Below are 14,516 nucleotides of genomic sequence, written 5' to 3' on the forward strand. Positions count from 1 at the left end.
AAAAGCAGAAGAGAAAGCAGCTGGCACGTGCCCGAAGAGACCAAGTTCCGCTAGTTACAGAACGGCAACCATGCCGAGCCCAGCGATCCTGGAGAAGCAGAAGGTGGTGCCAATGATCTTCCGTCGGCATGGGGACACGGCGCCAAAGACCCGCGGACACGCCCTCGGTAACGCTAAGCCTGCGACGTTCTACATCCGAGAGCTCGAGCGTCAGGGCGACACTGGGAGCTCTACGCTGCTGGACGCGTCTGTACTCACGGCCACTAGGCCATTCAACCCCAAGTTTATCGCCAACGACAAGAAAGTTCTACGCTTTGAGGCATACTTCCTCGAAGCAGTGCACGAGAGCAACATGGAGAACTACCGAGTGCGGCGCTGCGAAGTGCTATACTACCTCGAAGATGATACGTTGCAGATCACGGAGCCCAAGGTTGAGAACAGCGGCATCCTACAAGGTAACTTTGTCAAGCGACACCGCATCCCGATGCCCGAGAGCGATGATCGTGGCAACATGCAATTCTTCACGGTGCGCCATCTCAATGTGGGCGAAGAGCTGACCTTTTACGGTCGAACGTTCCACCTTATCTCGGCCGACGAGTTCACACGAAACTACCTCATCTCGCAAGGAGTATACGTGCCGCCAGATGAGGCAGTGCCCCGCGACCCATACACGGTGCTGCGCCAAGCGCACATGGCCCGTGAGACCGGCCAGGACCCGGATGCACACTACGGTAAGAAGAAGTACCCGATGAAGGACTTTATGGAGGCTACTTTAGGCAAGTTTGCGCGGCCAAGCGACCACCTACGCCGCTTTCTGGCTCACGACCGCGAGGTGCTGCGGTTCTTCGCTATCTGGGACGACACGGTAAAGCTCTACGGGATCCGCCACCGCTACACGCTGCACTTTTTCCTGGCCGATAATACCATCGAAATTCTCGAGTCTTACGAGCGTAACTCGGGGTGTGACCCGTTCCCCAAACTGCTTAACCGCACAAAGCTGTCTAAAGACCCGGAGCGTCAAGCTTGTGCAGCCGTGTGCGAGGAGGGCGTCGACGGGGAGGATGTCACCCCGACGGTACAGCACAACTACTACTCGTGGGAAGACTTGGCTATTGGCCAGTACTTGCAGATTTACAATCGGCGCATTCTACTACTGGACGCCGATGCATCCACACGTTCTTGGTACGAAATGCACAACATGCGCCTCGCTTCTGCCATTACAGTTAAGGATGAAGTTCCCCCACCACCCGTATTCACGCCACCAGCGCACGACGGTATGGGCTCCGAGGAGGATTCGCTACAGTCATGCTACCACTTGCTGCCGAAAGCGCCGCTTAAGAGCATCGAATCGCTGGACACGACCGAGGTGCTTCGTTTCCGTGCGCGCTTCGAGACGGACGCGCCAGAGGATGTTGCGCGCCGCTTTGTCATTTCGCTCATCGTGTCCGACCAGAGCGTGTCCATTCTTGAGTTTATCCAGCGCAATTCTGGTGTCGTGGGCGGGAAGTTCCTCGAGCGCACGCGCATCAAGCGCACCCGACCCGATGGATCTGTCGAAACAAACGATGGCCATAGCTCGTGGCTCGGATTGGACGACTTCTACGTCGGAGCTCGCGTTCGCATGGTAGGCCGCACCTTCGTGCTCTTCGAGATGGACGAGTACAGCGCCAAGTACATGGAGGCGCGTCCAGCCAAGTTCGCACGCTCGGACAAGCTCGCCGTGCTGCGCAAAGTGCGCGACCAAGTCGACAAGCCCGCTTTACTAGCGCACGTTGGCGACCTCCAGAAGAGGCAGGACCAGGTCGACGTCGAAGAGCTCACGTCGCTCATGAACAACCTTGTGGCCGACTTTGCGCAGCACGACGCCATCACCGTCATCCGCAGCTTCGGCAACCGAACGGCCATGAAGATCGACCTGGACGCGCTCCCGCAGCTGCTGGCCTAGCCTAGTAGTAAGATACCAATGCCAGAGTACATGTTGCCCTTCACTTCAACTTGATGCTTTTTCACGGTGCCTCTGACTACGCCTATCCTGTGTGCCGCACACCACGGACCCCCTTCATAGATCGCAATATCCTTCCTAATAACTGCGCAGAAGCATCAACGCTTAGACTAGCAGAGCATTAGCATGGCCGCCGACGACGCCAAGAAGCCCGCGGACGCCGCCGCCAAGGTGCCGGCGCTCAAGAAGCAGGCCAGCGTGGGCAACATCTCGGAGGAGATCGAGGACGACCTGAGCACGCTGCCCAACATGGCGCTAGGCCAGCTGCACTTCCTGCTGCGGCACCAGCACTCGGGCGCGTCGACGCTGGGCGAGGCGGAGGCCGCGGCCGCCAAGCAGCAAGTGCTGGAGCTCATCCAGCAGGGCGACATGGCGCCCTTCTACCGCCTCGTGTGCGCCGAGTTCCAGTGGCCCGCGGACTCGGCGCTCGAGGCACAGATGAGCGCCACGAACGCGCAGGAGCTGGCGCAGCTGGACGAGCGCCTGGCCGACGCCGAGCAGAACCTGGGCGACATCGAGGTGCTGGAGGCGCTGCTGGCCAAGGCGCGCATGTACTCGCGCGTGGGCGACAAGGACAAGGCGCTGGAGGCCTTCCGCGTGGCGGGCGAGAAGCCGCAGTCCATCAACCAGAAGATCCTCGTGGCGCTGCACATCATCCGCATCGGCCTCTTCTTCTCCGACCTGGAGCTGGTCGAGACGTACATCAAGAAGGCCACGGCGTACGTGGCCGAGAGCTCAGAGAGATAGAGAGGGGAGTTAGTACTAGGTGACTGACAATGGTTGTTGTTTCTTAACTGCAGGCTGATCGACGAGGGCGGCGACTGGGACCGCCGCAACCGCCTCAAAGTGTACGAGGGCTGCTACCTGCTGATGGCGCGCGACTTCAAGAAGGCGTCCAAGCTCTTCCAGGAGTCGGTGGCCACGTTCACGGCCACGGAGCTGATGCCGTACAACACGATGGTCTTCTACTGCGTCATCACGTGTGTGCTGAGCATGAGCCGCGTGGACCTGAAGAAGAAAATCGTGGACTCGCCCGAGATCCTGGCGGTCATCAACGAGATCCCGTGCCTCACGGACTTCCTCAACGGACTCTACGACTGCAACTACAAGAGGTTCTTCACTGCCATGGTGGACATCCAGCCCTACATCCTGCGGGACAAGTACCTGTCCACCCACTCGCGCTTCCTGTACCGCGAGCTGCGTGTGCTCGCCTACGGTCAGTTCCTGGAGGCTTACCGCAGTGTCACCATTGCCTCCATGGCTGCCGCCTTTGGTGTGAGCGTGGAGTTCCTAGACAACGAGCTGGCACGTTTCATCGCCGCGGGACGGCTGAACGCCAAAATCGACAAGGTGGCTGGCGTGATTGAGACTAACCGCCCAGATGCCAAGAACGCGCAGTACCAGGACGCCATCAAGAAGGGCGACTTGCTGCTTAACCGCATCCAGAAGCTTGCGCGAGTTATCAACGTTTAGGCAGCAAGTCTCTGGGCCCCACTTCTGCTCTAGTGCTGGCGCAGCGCGCTTGGTCGATGCTAGACTAGCGTGGTAGCGAGTGGATGGGGACTGGAGGATCCCTTAACTACATACACACGTCTTCAGACCCCGTTTACTTCTTGGTAAAAGACTGAACTCGATTGCAGTAAGAAATGCTGCTACCACTTCGGTTCAAAAGTTGGCCCGTGTGGGATTGCATTCGATTTTACGGTTTGACGGTGAACTGCGCGTTGTCCATCCTAGCGGCAATCACCAAACCAATCTGTAGACATCGCCACAACCACTTAGATAGCGAGCGCGTTGCCTATGGGCATGACGCAGATAGGGCGGGGCTGCCGCAGTTGTCCCCCCCCCCCTGCGAATATCGGCTGCTCCGCTGTAACTCAGCAGGACACGCAAAGCGTGACGGCGAATGGCGCTGCTCGCTGGTGTTTTGCTCTAAATGACGCGCTTCACGCAACCCGTTGCTGTCGTTCTCTCAGCTAGTTGGCCGGCGAGTAGTACACGTACACGCCGCCGAACTGCTCTCTGGGCTGGCCGGTGGGTACCCCTGTCTCCGCGTCAATGAGGCCTCCGATGCGCTCCAGCTGCTCGATAGACTGCTGCTTGAGGTGGTAGGCCTGGTCGAACTTGATCGTGACCTTCACCTTGTGGCCCTTGGTAAGGAACCGCTTCAACTGGTCCACCTTGTTCTTCAGGTCGTTGGGCTGCAGGGCAACATCAACAACATCAGTCACTGGTTCAGCCTATTCTGCTCGTTAACGACGGGCGACTCACGGCGATCTTGGCGCCGACCACGACCTCCTTGTCGGGCTTGGGCTTCTGCTGCTTGGAGGCCTTCTTGGTGGCCTTCTTGAGCTCGTACAGCCGCTTCTTGGCGTCGAAGAGTCTGCAGACTGCCGGCAGCTTGCCGCTGGGCGACACCTGCACCAGGTCCACGCCCAGGCTCTGCGCCTCCTGGATGGCCTGGCGCAGCGGCACGCCCGAGCGCATGTTGCCGCCGTCGTCCACGATGTTGACCACGCGCGCCGTGATGCGGTCGTTGGTGATGCCCCACTTGGAGTCCGCGGACGCGAAGCCGCGCTGCAGCAGCGACGAGTGGCGCTCGGCCAGTATCCGGCGCTGCGGCCGCAACAGCGCGCGCGCGGCGGGAGGAGCGCACTGGCGCACCAAGGACAGCATCGGCTCGACTCGGCGCTATGTGAGACTTGAGAGACTGAGAGCCAACGTGCGGGCGGTAATGGATGAAGGTTTCAAGTCACTGAAGCGGGGAGTGACCGGTCACTGTACGACACTCTCACGAGGGAATACGGCAGCTTGCCGGCCATGATTCTTTCGCTTTAGTAAGTTGTACATGTATATAGGTCTTTCCGCCAAGTCGTCGGCGTCGATAGCTAACGTTTTGCTTGAAATGTTTTATTCCACACAGCATTTGACTTGACTTCAGTGTTAACATAATTCTTCTTAGCAATCGAAAGCGGGGATAGCCCACGCTTTCAGAATCCCTCCATCAATTAAAATTTGAATCTGCAGAACACAATCACATCGCACGAAGCAGCAACAAGCGTTAGGGAAGCTCGCAACACACTACTGCTCCAGCCCACAATATCAGCCTTGCAGGCGTGGAGGTGATATGTGACGCGTCCGCCACGAAGCAAACGTGAGGGAAGTACAAAAGCAACCTCCATGGGATTAATAAGTGGATCAGGAACGACGAAACACCTACATACTTTTCGACGCTAATGATGATCTCAATTTAAGTGAGTTTACATCCAAGTGTTTTCGGGCGGTTTCTTGTCTGCAATAGCGTTTCTATGAAGACTGCCACTCTGAATGGGTATCGAAAACAGAGTAATACCCGGGTGTTTGAAAGATAAATGAAGTCTGAGTGACCAAAGCCGACCAACCTTCGAATCCTCCCTATGCCAAATTGACTGGAAGAAACTCAAAGTAATCGGCTTCAGATATCTGGCGAATTTCTTTGGTCTGTGGTGTAGCAGACGTGCCAAAATCGTTAGCTTCCCACTCCCACACCAACAACACCTACGATCGTCGAGCGTAGGCTTGTCGGGTGATCCGAAGATCGCCCAGTCCGTTTACAGCGGTGAAGTGGCTCCTTCCCAGGCACCTGCCGAGCCCTTCCAGGAGCCGTGCCACGAGCACACAGCACGCTCCCCTTACTTCGTCCACCTCTTCTTCTCCTTCTCCTCCTTGAACCCGTGCCCTCCACCAAAGGATGGACGGCGGTTTTCGCCTTGACGGGCCGTCGGTGCAAAGCTTAATTCGCTGGCGGGCCGGAAAACCCGCGCTCGTACGTTCGACGAGCTCCTTGCCCTGGGGGCAGATGTCCAGAAACCACCACACACTCACACACGCTTCTTGGTGGCCGAGATCACTTCCGTCACTTCGGTAAGCCGATCTCAGCGGTGGGCATTTATCTAGTCCTACGGGGACGGTCGTACCTCGAAGAGTCGCCGCGTGCCGCTTGTGTTGGACCCGACAATTCCACTCTGTATTTAGGTTTGCTTTGCTGGGCTCAACGGCCCTCCCTAAGGTCCTTATACAAATATCTAATGAAAATGGGCTGTTACGGTCTCTCCCATACTAAACTAAGTCACTTCGCTGACCGACCCTTTAGCTCGCTGACCTCTTCGGCGAAAGTACTCGGGTCAGTCTCCCGTGTACAAACTTGGACCGGACTGGCTCTGGTCACCGAATTATGTACCTTGGTGCGGAATCAGAAATCGCTTCACCCCAGGTCTCAATAGCACTAAAAGTGTGGTGAAATGGCAAACGAGAAATGTTCCCCGAGGAAGGCAACATCCATCAATCACTGGCTAGGACCAAGATCGATCAAGATTCGAGAAAGGCGATGCGGCTAGAAGTGTGGTGATGCAAATCCACTAAAATCCTCGCTACTGTTCGGTGCGAGGTTCACCAACAATGCCGGCCAGTCCGCGGGTGCTGGATCAATACCTGAAAACCAAAAACGATCCCTTACACTGGGTCGGTTGCAAGCACTTCTGTGCGGCAAGGTTATCTTCGGTCAACCCAAAATTTGCACCACTTAGCCACGAGCGAGGGCTAGGATACAATATAGCGCTATCGCGCAACCCCCTGCAGTCCCTCAGAATAAAGGGTACCGACTGGTAAGGCCTAATACAGGGGGGACTGAGGGAATTCTCGGTCGGTAGGTAAATACACTCGGGGACACTCCCGTCCCACAAATATATAGTGAATGACTATATAAAGTCGCTCAAGCCTCCGGCCACGCCATCTCTTGGCCTAGCGTAGCCAAACGCTCGGTCAGATATCCGTAAATCCCCGATCAGGCATCCCCACGCAACCGAGCGTGTCCAGCCACTACAGTAAGCTAGCGACACTTACCGAAGTCGGACGTGACACTTGTTGGCTTTGAGGGAAGATTGCTCTTTATTTTCTGAGTGTAGTGGGTCTAACTTGACTCACTACTTTAGCTTACACGTTGCGCAACGAATGAGGAAGCGTAAGTACTTAGAAATTACTTAGGTTAATTATATTTGAATACACAAATATAAGTTAAGTAAGAAAGGATTCCAAGTGACTTAGATTAGGTAAAATGAGAACTGTATTGCTTGTAAATTGATCTTCCTCTAAAATATGCTAAAAACTGTTTATCATCTATGAAAGGGTTGGCAGCGGCTGGCTGTCAGAGCCCCGCTAATATGTATGTCTCTGATTGGTAGAAAGATGCTGCTTTCTACCAATAGGATCTTTGGGTATGTGTGGACCACTCATGTGGTGGCCCACTTCAATGTATCCATTGGTGTGTCTTACACCAAGGTGAGGAAGTATTCAAAACTTTTAACAGATAACCTATCTATTAAATTCACAAGTGGCTTGCAGCCACTTGTGCGTGTAACCCCGTTACACCATCCCCCTTAAGATTAGACGCGCGGGGTCTCCGCACGTCAATCTTCGGAATTGACCATTCGTCAATTCTCCGCGTTTGGAGAAGAAATCCGCGCTCATTCAACGATGAGCGCGCCTCAGAAGAAGTCCGCCAAGTCGGTGGGGAGTCATCTCTCCATCGACGACTACTTCGAGGGTCAGAAGGCGAAGTACGGCGACGTCGTCGACGTCGACGACGACGATGAAGATATGGAGGGCGAGGAGGACTCGCCCTCAAAGCGTAAAGGCTCAGTGTCGAGCGAATCGCTCGACCCTCACGCCAAGAACGTTCGCCCACGTGAAGGGGACGAATCGGACGCTTCGAGTTCGAAGCGTTCGCGTACTGAGAGCGATACCCCACACGCTTCCGCTGGGGCTCTCAGTACTCCGCGCGCTGCTGCTGCAGCGCGTGATGTCAAAGCTCAAGGCTCTCCGCGCGCTGCGCCTGCAACGCGCGATCCATGGATGCCGTCCGCGTCCGAGATCGCGGACCGGTATGGGAACTCGGTACCTCCGCATGAGGTGCCGCTGTACGTATGCAGCGCCATCAAAGATGACGCTGTGGCTGCCGAGCTGCACTTTGATGCGGAAATGCATCAAAGGCGCGATTACTACATCGGACTCTTTCATGAGCTCCGATGGTTTCAAAGCAAGAAGACCTCTTCTCGCAGCAAAGTGCCCGATTGGCAGGCACTTTGTCAAAGCTGGAACGCCTTTGTTGAGAACTTCAACAAGAGGCCGAGTGCTTACCGTGATCGGATTAAGCAAGCGCGTGATCGCTTCGAGACGTACTCGAAGCGTGGAAAGCTGGAGCAACTTTATGTTGCTGCTGAGGAGGCAAATGTGCCGTGCGCTGTGCCCGAGGGCTTTCAGTGTACGAAGTGCTTCCCAGGCGCGGTCCGCTTGAGCGACCGCGACCTGAACGGGTACACGTCGTTCCGTGTGCCCAAGAGTCTCAAAGAGCTCCGTGCTAAATTCTTAGCACGTGAGGGTTCGGGCGCTAGCGATGACCGCCACGCTTGCACTACTTCCGCTGCGCCAGCGCGTACTGCTCCTCGTACGCCCTCATCATTTCCGGAACGTCCTCCAGCAAGACGTTCCGCGGCTCCCATGTATCTTGATGGGGAGGAAATCCTCTCCAACGAATACGAAAACGAGCCCCTTGAGGGTTCGTTTTCGGGATACTATGGTCAACAATCCGCTCAACAATCCAGCGGGTTGAGCCGCGGGCGTCACGGATCGGCGGTGGCGGGGGTGGGAACACGCCCCGGGTATGATCAGCCCCGGGCTGATCAGTATGCGCCTCTCCACGACCGGGTGACCGCCGTGGAGCGTCTGCAGGGCGCTGAGTTCGCCGCCCTGAAACCGGAGCTGGCGAACCAGAAGGCCCAAGTCGCGGCGGTCTCGCAGACCGCCTCGAATATCCAGGTCGAGCTGGGGACCCAGATGAAGGGGTTGCTCCAGTGCGTCCGCGCGCTGGAGGAGAGGCTGCTCGTCGCCGAGGCCAAGTCCTCCGCTTCTGCCTCGGCTCCTGCCGAGGCTTCGGGTCAGCCGAGCTAGATGGTTCGTGCTGCAGGTATGGCTTCTGCCGTCCGACGTAAAATGTCGGATGGAGGCGCATGCTCGACGGTATGTCTAGCGTGTATGCGTTGCCGTGCCGTGCCAACACAGTGAACGGCCCGATGAAGCGCGGAGCAAGCTTGCTTGCTCCGAAATCCGAAACTGCATGCCTAGGCAGGTTTCGTGTAGCTAACAAAACTAATGAACCAACTTTAAATTCATTTGTGTTGCCTCTGCCCGCATTGTCTGCGTTCAGCTTCTGTTGATCAACAGAAGCTGCTATTGTGTCTTGGACAAACCGAATCACGGCTTGTCTTTTGGTGACGAAACTGATTGCATCCGAGCTGAAGTCATTCAGCTCGCTCTCCGCTAGAGGCCCGGCCTCTGCGTGGTTCTTTGCGGTGTCTGCGCCCTGCGCAGACCCGTGGTCGTTGGCCTTGTTGTTGGGGGAGTCTGCGCCCTGCGCAGACTCATGTGGTTTGCCCATTGTTGCAGCTGACACTGTGCAAGTGTCAGCGGTTTTCTGTGGCTGCTGTATTGCAGTCGTAGATCCTCCCCCACTTAAAGTGGGAGCCATCACTCCGGGTAAACTTGGTAGACGTGGATGTCGCATGGCATTCACGTAGAACGGTGTATGCCCTGTCGAGGCATGCACTGAGTTATTGATGGCAAACTCTGCCATCGATAAGCACTCGCTCCAGTATTGGAACGAGTGAGCGTAGCTCTTCAACATATCGACGAGCACGCGATTCACGCGCTCGGTTTGACCGTCCGTCTGCGGATGATCCGCAGTCGACATTGAAAACTGGCTCCCAAGAAGTGTAAACACTTCTTGCCACAGGTGCGCTGTGAAGCGCGGGTCTCTGTCCGACACGATGTCGGACGGCATGCCATGGTGTTTGAACACCATGTCGACGAACAGACGGGCCGTCTGCTTCGCGGTCACTTCTGCCGGCACCGCAGCAAGATGTACCATCTTGCTGAAGCGGTCGACGAAGACCACAACACCGGTATTCCCTCCGCTGTCCGGGGGAAGACCAAAGATGAAGTCCAAAGACATGGACTTCCAACACTCCGACGGAGTCGGTAGTGATTGTAACGGAGCCTGCGCGAATAGCGCAGGCTTTACGCGTTGACATACCTCGCAAGCACGGATGTACTTGCGCACCCACTTATACTGGTGGTGCCAGTAGATGTCGCGCGTGAGAAGGACGTATGTCTTCTCACGTCCGAGATGTCCCGCAGTCGGGGCATCATGATATTCGTACATGATCCTGAGTCGCAGGTCATGGTCATTCGGCACGACAACGCGGTCCGCGTTGTCGTTGACTGCATTGTAAAGCAGTAGGCCGTCGTGCACACGAAAGCGGTGTGCACGCGCTCGAAGGTGCTTGGGCAGCTTCTGACGGGACTTGTCAGAAGGCGCTGTGCCATAGGCCAGCAAGAGCTTCGCGTCCGCGTCGTGCGCGAACGCGGCCTTCACGTCGTCCAACAGAGACGATGTGGGTTTGCTCGATCGCATGGCGTCAATGGCATTGACGTCAGCAGCTTCTGCGTAGTCCGGCCGACGTGATAACGCGTCGGCCACTACATTCAATTTTCCGGGTTTGTATTCGACCCGGAAGTTATACTCCGCAAAGAATGAGAGCCATCTCGCTATTCTTTGTGATATGTGTGGCGACTTCACTGCGGTGCGCAGTGATGCATGGTCGGTGTAGACCACAAATGGTCTACTTCCAAGCAAATACACTCGGAACTTTGCGAGTGCGTATTTCATGGCAAGGAATTCCTTGTCATGCACCGGATAGTTGCGCTCAGCTGGCTTCAGCTGACGCGATTGGTAGTAGACGACACGATCACGGCTCTCGTGATCGTGCTGCATCAACGCGCATCCGATCGCGAAATCGGATGCGTCACGCACTACGTGAAATGGGCGCTCTTGGTCAGCCACTGCCAAGATCGGCGCCTCAGTCAAGCCCTGCTTGACTGCATCGAATGCCTTTTGGCAATCGGGTGTCCAATTCCACACAGCTTCTTTCTTTAGAAGCTGTGACAGCGGGCGGATCTTGCCCGCATAATACTCCACGTACTTGCACAAGAACGTATGTCAAGGAACTGCCTCAGTTCCTTGACATGGCGCTGGCCATTCATTTATCACTCTGACCTTTTCCGGGTCAGGGCGAACGCCATTTTTCCCTACGAGACACCCGAGGACGGGTATCTCGCTCGCCCCGAAGATACACTTCTTCAGGTTTGCGTAGAGCTTATGCTTTCGCATAAGCTCAAGTAGCTTCCGGAGATGCACCCTGTGCATCTCTACGTCGGTCTTCTCGTCCACAGCCCGGCTGTGGATGAATACATCATCGAAATAGCTCGGTGCGAAATCGCGCACCGAGCGCAACAAGTGCGTTACGCACCTGTTGAAGGTCGCAGGGGCGTTCTTAAGCCCCTGTGGCATTACTAGCCATTCCCACAGCATGCCGCTTGGCGTGCTACTGCCGTGAGAGGGATATCCCTCTCACACATTAGATTTGGTAGAATCCATCTCGCAAGTCGAGAGCACTGTAAACGGTGCTCCCGGCCATCGAATCGATGATAACATCTTTTCGCGGTATCAGCGTCTGCGCCGGTACCGTCGCATCGTTCAGCTTGTTATACGCATGAACGATGCGCCATCCGCCCTGTGGCTTTTTGACACAGAACGTCGGAGCACTGTGCGGGGACTTCGATTCCCGCACTTGTCCTGCTTTGCGACGACTTTCAAAGAAGTCGTCGATTGCTTTTACTTGTTCTCGCGGTAGTGGCCACTGCCGCGTGACACAGCCCGGCACGAGATCAATCTCGTGCTGAATGCCCTTATCCCGCGGAAGCTCCGCAGGAATATCTTCCGGGAGTACGTCTTTGTACTCCACTCGACTTCAGCGAGTCCCAACCTGTTCCTCGAAGTGCTCTCGCTTCGTTTCGCACTGAGAGTGTCTTCACTCAGTGGTATTCCCATGAAGAGCTGCCTCAGCTTTTCAGCTTCTTTCGCTGTCCGAAAGAATCAGATCCATCGTGCAAGTCGCGTGAAGCGCTTCCAGCTCATGGCTGGAAGCGAAGTCAACTCCGACGCCATCGTCGGAGGACAGCGAGTTCCATCTCACGATACTGGAATCCAGTATCGGTGCGCGTCAAGACGCTTAGCGTCTTGACATTCGGCGTCACCGCCGCAGTCTCGCCCAGCCTGTTCGTTCGTCCGGTCCCGGATTGCGCAGCGTTCTTCGCTTGCGTTTTTTGCGTGCGGACAGTTCCTGGCGCGCAGTTATCAAGCCCGGCTTGATCGCATGCGTATTGCACGACAGCATAAATACGTCCGCACTGTTTGCAGCGTCAACTCCCGGTGTTGACACGCTTTCGTCACCTCGACGCCATTCATTGGCGGAGCCCCTCATGACGAGGGTGCGTCGGTTCCCGGAGCCGACGCAGCGTTACCTCTTCGGGTTCACGCTTGAACGTGGTGTTATTCCCGAACCAACATGTTCGACGTCGGCAGCATTGCCGACGTTGGTTCCCTCGGGACAGCAGCATTAAGACTGTCGCGTCCGAAGCGCACGAGCGTGCGCTTCTTCCAGTCTATCACCGGATCATGCCGTGCAAGCCACGGCATGCCCATTACGTCGAACTTATCGTCCAGGTCCAGGACGATAAAGTGTTCGACAAACACTCGTTGTTTGTACGAGAAGCGCACGTTCACGACGCGCTTCTCAGTCTTCACGATGGCACCTGTTGCCAGTCGTACCTCCAGAAGACTTCGAGGTACATTTACTTCCTCGAAGTCAAGTCTCGACAGTAGTCGAACAAAGTTGTTCGACGCGCCTGAATCTACCAAAGCTCGAAGAGAGTCACTCGCTCTCTTCGAGTAAACCTTCAAGATGACTAGGTTCGGCCTGTCATCTTGTTTCTTGCAGTGAGAGCTGGTCTCACTGGGGGATGCAGTCCTCAGTGTCGCGTGCCCGATGTCGGCACGCGCGACTGCATTACCAGTAGGGCGCCCCGCGCCTACTGGATGTTCGCGTTTTTTGTTGGTCCGCGGCGATGCCTAGCATCGCCACGACGGCCACCTCCAAGGGGGCATGGGAGCTGTGCACTCCCGTGCAAAGTGACCGATCCTTCCGCAACGGAAGCATCGCACGTTACCTCCCTGCTGCTGGGAACCAGCAGTTGTTGCGTTTGAGAGGTCCATTGGCTCCGGACCTCCCGTCCTCGCTACCGGGCGCGGTTGCGGCTTCGGTACGTTTACATGGAGTTTAGCCTGCCGCAGGCTAAACTCTTCTTGCATGGCAAGGGTGATTGCATCTGCGAGAGTACTCGGGTACTCTCGGCAGAGATAGGTCTTCACGGGTCCATCTCTAAGTCCTTTCATGAACGTGACGACCTTGGTCGCCTCGTCAATCGGGTTGGTCACGATATTTGATACCAAGTATCGTGCGCGCTGTGCGTAAGCATGGACGTCAAGCTTACCCTGCTGAAGGTCGAGGAACTCCGCCCTCGACCGGAACTCGTTTTGCGGGGCTCAAACGCTTGTTTGAGCTCCTCTTTGAACACTTCGTACGCGCTGAAGCACGTAAGATCAGAGAGTCGGCGTCCATACGCCCAACTCCTTGCGCGTCCGCCAAGGCAGGACATGGCGAACGCGACCTTCGACAGCGGGTCGACGATGCGTCGAGCCGCTATGGCTGTGTCGAGCTCGACAAGCCATCGGAGGAGAGGCTCGCACTCTCTTCCCACGTAATTGCTTACGCTCAACTTTAATGGTTGAGCACGCGGTGTCGTCCCTGACGACGCCGTCACTGAGGAAGCAGCATCACGCTGCTCCTTCATGATGAAGCCCAGAGCAACACCATGTTGCTCCGTCGGCGATAGCGTACGCAGTATCGTAGCTGTCGCCGCTTCTCCAATGACTGTTGACAGTCGTTGGAGGGCCTCCCACTCTGGGTCAGACAGGTGGGGGCAGTCAGCGCGTGCAACATGCGTTGCAGGCGTGTTGGAGCTCTCCATGGGCACCTCCGTGCTCATGTGGTTCTCGGCTCAGCGTTCGTACACCTCGTACGAACGTCAAGCCGTCGGTCGTTGGACGGACTAAAACGTGCTACCAGGTGTAGTGGGTCTAACTTGACTCACTACTTTAGCTTACACGTTGCGCAACGTGTATGAGGAATCGTAAGTACTTAGAAATTACTTAGGTTAATTATATTTGAATACACAAATATAAGTTGAGTAAGAAAGGATTCCAAGTGACTTAGATTAGGTAAAATGAGAACTGTATTGCTTGTAAATTGATCTTCCTCTAAAATCTGCTAAAAACTGTTTATCATCTATGAAAGGGGTTGACAGCGACTGGCTGTCAGAGCCCCGCTAATATGTATGTCTCTGATTGGTAGAAAGATGCTGCTTTCTACCAATAGGATCTTTGGGTATGTGTGGACCACTCATGTGGTGGCCCACTTCAATGTATCCATTGGTGTGTCTTACACCAAGGTTAGGAAGTATT

At 55.8% G+C, this 14,516-nt stretch overlaps 3 protein-coding genes across 3 annotated transcripts; 2 read left to right on the forward strand and 1 right to left on the reverse strand.

Annotated features, from left to right (window-relative positions):
- Positions 1 to 70: 70 nt before the first annotated feature.
- IUM83_09090 (EF-hand domain-containing family member C2) lies at positions 71 to 1,945 on the forward strand (the record flags this gene model as incomplete). The annotated part of the gene is made up of 1 exon (XM_067933509.1): positions 71 to 1,945. The coding sequence occupies one exon, from the start codon at positions 71 to 73 to the stop codon at positions 1,943 to 1,945; it is 1,875 nt and encodes a 624-aa protein (XP_067799983.1).
- Positions 1,946 to 2,128: 183 nt separating this feature from the next.
- On the forward strand, positions 2,129 to 3,475 carry IUM83_09091 (26S proteasome non-ATPase regulatory subunit 6; the record flags this gene model as incomplete). Its single annotated transcript, XM_067933510.1, has 2 exons — positions 2,129 to 2,721; positions 2,803 to 3,475. The coding sequence occupies 2 exons, from the start codon at positions 2,129 to 2,131 to the stop codon at positions 3,473 to 3,475; spliced, it is 1,266 nt and encodes a 421-aa protein (XP_067799984.1).
- A 503-nt stretch (positions 3,476 to 3,978) lies between these two features.
- IUM83_09092 (translation initiation factor IF-3) lies at positions 3,979 to 4,678 on the reverse strand (the record flags this gene model as incomplete). The annotated part of the gene is made up of 2 exons (XM_067933511.1): positions 3,979 to 4,203; positions 4,274 to 4,678. 2 exons carry the CDS (start codon positions 4,676 to 4,678, stop codon positions 3,979 to 3,981), a joined length of 630 nt encoding a protein of 209 aa, XP_067799981.1.
- Between the last annotated feature and the right edge of the window lie 9,838 nt (positions 4,679 to 14,516).

Source organism: Phytophthora cinnamomi, assembly GCF_018691715.1.
Source record: "Phytophthora cinnamomi strain GKB4 chromosome Unknown Contig3, whole genome shotgun sequence".
Classification (NCBI taxonomy): Eukaryota; Oomycota; class Peronosporomycetes; order Peronosporales; family Peronosporaceae; genus Phytophthora; species Phytophthora cinnamomi.